The 5,841-nt window shown below is 35.9% G+C and overlaps 1 protein-coding gene across 1 annotated transcript in view; it reads right to left on the reverse strand.

The window, feature by feature from the left end:
- Positions 1 to 3,276: 3,276 nt before the first annotated feature.
- The window catches only part of LOC107572038 (MICAL-like protein 2), a 15,470-nt gene continuing 12,905 nt past the window's right edge, over positions 3,277 to 5,841 (reverse strand). Inside the window, exons 11-14 of the mRNA XM_016258438.1 lie at positions 5,771 to 5,839; positions 4,611 to 4,725; positions 4,445 to 4,491; positions 3,277 to 4,319 (exon numbers count right to left, since the gene is read on the reverse strand). Coding sequence (XP_016113924.1) covers positions 4,237 to 4,319; positions 4,445 to 4,491; positions 4,611 to 4,725; positions 5,771 to 5,839 — 314 coding nt within the window. The 3' untranslated portion in view covers positions 3,277 to 4,236. The remainder of the gene's footprint in view (positions 4,320 to 4,444; positions 4,492 to 4,610; positions 4,726 to 5,770; positions 5,840 to 5,841) is intronic.

Consider the following 5,841-nt stretch of genomic DNA (forward strand, 5'->3'; position numbering starts at 1 on the left):
TATATAAAAATTAATTAATTACATAAAGTGCACCAGACCTTTAGTTTGTGCCTACCAAATTTATACACCTAAAGCATTGATGTGTGCATAAAATTATCTTACTTCCAACACAGCACGTTCACCATTAATCTCTCCCCTTATTTTCCTAAGAGGACAAAATTATTTTTTCTTGGGAGGGAACTGTAAATCCCTGTCTGGATTAATTTAAAAGGCTTAAAATGTCACTAAATGACAAATTAGAAGCTTCCTCTAGCGTTTTAAGACGAGATGTTGTGGCATCCGAAAGTTACCTGGAAATGAGGTTAACGCGCAGTGAGCGTTGTGGTTATTAAAAACGTCAACGGTCTCATTACCCATCACAGATCTTGCCATGAGATCTCAACAGCAATTCAACTGTATAGCATCAAAGCATCTGTTCACCGCAAAGCGTCACAGGAAAGAGCTCCCATGCTGAGAATTTCAACTTAATACATTTCAACGGATTCCAACTGCTTACTGGAAAGCAACAAATATTCATTTGAAATTCTTAGAAAAAAAAACAAAAAACAAACAAACAAAAAAAAAAACACCAGGGCCTTGACAGGCCCACATCAAAATTTAGACACTGAACATGTTCTTGCATTTGAAGAACATGTGATACAAGATGAAATGACACACTTTCTGTTCAGTGCAGTGCTGTGATATCTCTGTCAGGAGTTGTGTGCCAACGCAGGACATCTAGTGAGCCAGCTCAGATTGTGGGTGAAAAGAGACTTTGGCATTTGTGAAGAGTTTCCATATGTATCACTTCTGTTGTGGGGCCCGTTCCACTGATCCACGAAACCAGCCGAAAGGATAAAGCGGTGAGTCTCTGTGCCAGTGTAAGAAGCAGGAGCTCTTGCGAACGTGTAAAGAAGGAGAAGTTGCCTTGCCTCTGAGCAGAGTCGGGCAAAATCCTGCATTGGTGCTGATAACATGCTTGGATTAGGGATGTTTAAGGGAAGGGAAAATTATTCATTTGAGATGGATGAAAAGCTGCACTTGTCAAGTCTCCTAGTCATGCACTTTCCATCTCATTCCCAGTAGCCAGCGTGCATATTTTCCCCTCAATGCAAATGTACACACAGTGAAAATGTGAGCACATTACCCCCTCTCTTCAAATACACCAAATGACACGGAGACTAAATGAATTTTTCCCTGCGAAAAATAATTTTGTGGTGGGTAACTACAGTTTACTGTGTGATCAGAAGAACGGCTTTTTATAGACATATTTACTAAACAAAACCCTTAAATTGGGAGGGTTGGGTGCACCAGTGGAAGCCGGGACCTGCTAGGGGGCCTCAGCACACAACAGAATGGCTTAGAATATTATTTAGACTACTTAAAACACTAAGCTTTAAAATTAGCTAAAAATCTACATGTAAGCTCATGCACTTTTTATTTTTATATAACTTTAATTTCTAATTTATGAACCAGTATTCCCATGTCTTGGAAAACTGGGATATGAAATTAATTTTAAAAGTATTGTTTTTAGACCTGAAAAAGTCATGAAAATGAATAACATTTTGAAGTTATGGATTTTTTTATTAAAACACTAAGCTTTAAAATTAGCTAAAAATCTACATGTAAGCTCATGCACTTTTTATTTTTATATAACTTTAATTTCTAATTTATGAACCAGTATTCCCATGTCTTGGAAAACTGGGATATGAAATTAATTTTAAAAGTATTGTTTTTAGACCTGAAAAAGTCATGAAAATGAATAACATTTTGAAGTTATGGATTTTTTTAAATTTTTTTTATAATGAATATTTGTCAGTGACTTTACAATTAGGTCCAATTTAATTTTAGTTAATGCATTAATAATCAACAATACATTCGTTACAGTATTTATTCATCTTTGTTAACATTAAATAAAAATACAACTGTTCATTGTTCATGTCAGCTCAGGTCTATTAAATATTAACAGATGCAACTTTTGATTTTTATAATGCATTATTAAATGCTGCAATTAACGTTAAGATTAATACATACTTTAGAAGCATTTTGCTAATTCGGCTAATGCTTTAACAAAGCTTAAATGTTAAGAAATATAACCTTATCGTAAAGTGTTACCAATTCTTCTAGTTATGTCAAGTTCTAAAATAATTTTATCGGGGAAATTGCTATTTGTGAGTTAAATAATTTAAAACGCAATTGCAAAGGACTACAAAAATCATAAATTCCATAATGTACTTATGGAATTTAATTTAAATTTATACAATTATTTGAATACATAGCCACTCCTACTAAATGTAAATAAATAAATAAAGTTTGATAATGAGCCTTGCCAATACAGTAGTAGTACCAGAAAAACCTTGAGGGGGCCTTGGAGTCAAAAAAGGTTGAGAACCACTGCTCTAGATCAAACTAAGCTATCCAAGCAGGGCCAGCATTTAGAACGCAATTACTAATTCCAAATCTATCCTGAGGCCGGATGATACACTGGATATATCAGCTCCCCTATACAAATATTATGATCCGTCTGATGAGAGCCAGGGCTCCAGTCTGGATGGCTAATAAATTAGAAGCACGCTTCTAGTTTACTCATCAGAGCTAATGAGGCTGATAAAATTACCTTGAGGATCATAATTACAGGCTAGTGGCAGAAGCGCTAGCACCATATCTGCAACACACACACACACACACACACACAGGAAGAGAACAAACAGCTCAGCGGCCGCCGCTGGACAAGCAGAGTTTGACCTTTAAAATAAACTGTACGCCAGATAAGTGTGTAATGTACGCTTTTAATTAAACAATTAAACCACGTTGCATTACACTGAAAGCTTGTGCATCGCATTAGCGCACTTTCCACCGAAAACACACAAAAAAAACGCTTAAGTACACTCCATTTTCAAATCCATTTTCTGTTAGTGACCTGCGCTTAGCTGGCCTTGATCAAGCAAATATGTAAATGCCATTCAGTTATGCACCGAAAGAGAGACAAGCGCGCGCATGCGTGAGGTTAGCGAGGGTGCATTTAAGCTGGCAGTCTGGTTTTGAAATATCAGGCTGGTGACAAACAAGTCGAACCCCAGCATCCTTTATCCCTTCAATTTCATCAGACGGCTCATATACATTAAGCACTTGATCAGTAATGGCATCTTTTGATGGGCACGGGCGGCGTGGACGCAAGCGCTCACCTCGGAGAATTTCATTTCATCAGCCATTCACAGGACGAATTGTTTTACTTATGAATATTAATGTCTGAAATTGAGAGAATGTGAGCATGAAGACAGATGATGTATATCAAACTAAAATAAAGCTCGGAATTAGTTTAGGGTACAATAAGACACTTCATTAAGATTTATTGGAGACTCATTTTAAAAGTCTAATATACAATAAATAAGCACATCCATTTGTAAGCATCTCTCAAGAGAACTTTTTAAAACTTCTTAAAACATTCATTCTGTAGGTTTTTCAAACATTTAAACCCCATGTAAAAGACATCTTTGGACAGACTATATATCTTAGAGAAGTTAAATGAGGCACACTTTTAATTGAACTAGGATTCAAAACGAGAATAAAACCAATAATCCATGCCTTTCCAGCACACAAGATCAGCTGCAGTCTAATTAATCTCCAGCTTGATTTGGCATTCTCAGGCATAGAAAATAAGAAACTGGTAAACTCGGCCTGTGTGAGCTCATAGTGCCCCCTTCAGGTCACTGCATGCACTGCATCTTTCAAGATCTCTAGATTTAGCAGTTCAATTATCATCATTTTCTTTTTAGGCGGTTAGGGTTAAATTAAGATGCTCCACAGCTTCTTGGATCACAGTCAAGTAGCATGCTTCAGCCAGCCTTGGGCATCTGTTTGTTTATCTGCCAATATAAGTTACGGTTTATGTCTGAACAAGTGAGGGGGTGGAAGACGACAGGAAAATAATAAAATAAATGTTTTTTGAACAATAATAATTCAAACTAGCCCACACATTTAAAGTAAAGGCAAAAGAAGCATACAGGACCAATATGTTAACTCAAAGCAAATGAACAGAACTAGTATTGGCTTAACCAAATAAGTGAAAATAAAATAAAAGTGTTTAAACGGAACATTATTTTGCTCCAAGAACTCGAATTCACTTAATCGCCTGACAGATGTGTTATATTAATCCCACCTCGTTTTAAACCATCTAAGGTCACCTGGAAAGATCTGGACATCAACAGGCTACAGCAGAACGTCTGGATTACTTCACTCCAGCAGCTCTCAAATTCACTATCCCATAGAGGCTTTTTTACTTCTCCGTCTAAATAACTTTGAGAAGGATGGCTTGCGTTTGTTTTTAAACTTCTGAAGACCTGCATCAGGAAAAAAAAAAAAAAAAAAAAGAAGGTTAGAATGTTAAGTTAAAAATGTTCTCTGCTGCTTCAAGCTGAGAGTAGACTTGACAAGATAAAAAATGGCAAGAGGAACAAGCTCTCACCCAGTCTTTGCATCATCTCATTCAACTGTTGATCTTCTTCCTCCTCCCTTAAATTGACACATTACATTCTCAAAGTGTTTCTGCAACTTTTGCATGCAAGGGAAGATTAACCACATTAAAAAGCATGGCATTTGACATGGAGTGATAGATGGTGTGGCTCCCTCACCTTATCCGGTCCTTCTCCAGCCCTTCAACAACGGTGTTCCTGTCATTCACTATCTTCATCAGTCTGTTCAACAGTTCAGCTTCCCTCTTCTTCTCATCCAGAGTCTTGGCATGTTCTAATATCCAAATACACATTAAGGTTTCTCCTCAGGCGTTATAAAAAGTGTAAAATAATACCAAGCAGTCTAAGCTAATACTGCTTTTAAATTTTTTATAGAATAGGCATATAAATAAATGTATTTTGCGTTAAACAGGTTATTTTTGAAAGTCAGTGCTTGAAATAAAGCTGCTCTTAATTTTCATTGATGACTGCAGTGTTGTTAATTTGAACTACAGGCCTATAATTCATTGTATAAATTAATAGAGTGGTTTTAAAAGACCTTTTTAAAAACATTTTCAATGAGGAGTAAGCTAATAGCCTAATCTTTTATTATCCTCACAGCTATGCAGTGATGCTTTATGAAATTATTGCGGGGCAGATTAATTGTAATTTAATAATAAATGTAACCTAAAAATAATAACAGGCCTAATAATAATAATAATAAAAAATAAGAATGTACCAGGCCTACGTCAATAAAAAAAAGCCAAATCCTCTTAATATTGCAAATATTTGATGCGTTTGACAATATCTCTGGCTATAGTCAACAACATGATTCGACGCAACCCAGTACGGGGTGGTTGCAGTCCACTACGCCACTGAGAATAGGATTCAGTTTTCACATCCTGTTAAATCACAATGCGTAATTATTAAAATCATTACTGATGATTTGAAGCACGGACATGTCTGAGAATTGCTTCCATGTGTCAAAACAGATCTAAGAATGAGCTTAATTTATAATTGGCGCCAATTTCTAAATGCAGACTTACCATAGCAACCAACGAGTAAAGATAAACCCAACAAACTGTAATTTAAATTTATAATTATTATAATAAGTTATTTTTAAATATACATTAAAATCTTTAGACAAATTATGCCCTAAACTTTCACTTGCCATTAATTTAGAAAAAGGCAACACTTCCAGTTTGACATTAATCCAACATGATCACTGGAAGATTCTTCTCAAACCATTTCATTTTATAGACATTGTTCACTTTCCCTAAAACGACCTGTTTATTTCTAATGGGAAAAAGGTAACAGTAGTTACCCTGGTTAATTTTTACCTGGTTTACTGATCAATCCCCTGAGATCTCCTTTTACTCCAGGCTGGTGCTCCTCCAGATCTTGCGTTCTT

The sequence above is a fragment of the Sinocyclocheilus grahami genome, unplaced genomic scaffold (genome assembly GCF_001515645.1).
Source record: "Sinocyclocheilus grahami isolate Dianchi unplaced genomic scaffold, SAMN03320097.WGS_v1.1 scaffold1686.1, whole genome shotgun sequence".
Classification (NCBI taxonomy): Eukaryota; Metazoa; Chordata; class Actinopteri; order Cypriniformes; family Cyprinidae; genus Sinocyclocheilus; species Sinocyclocheilus grahami.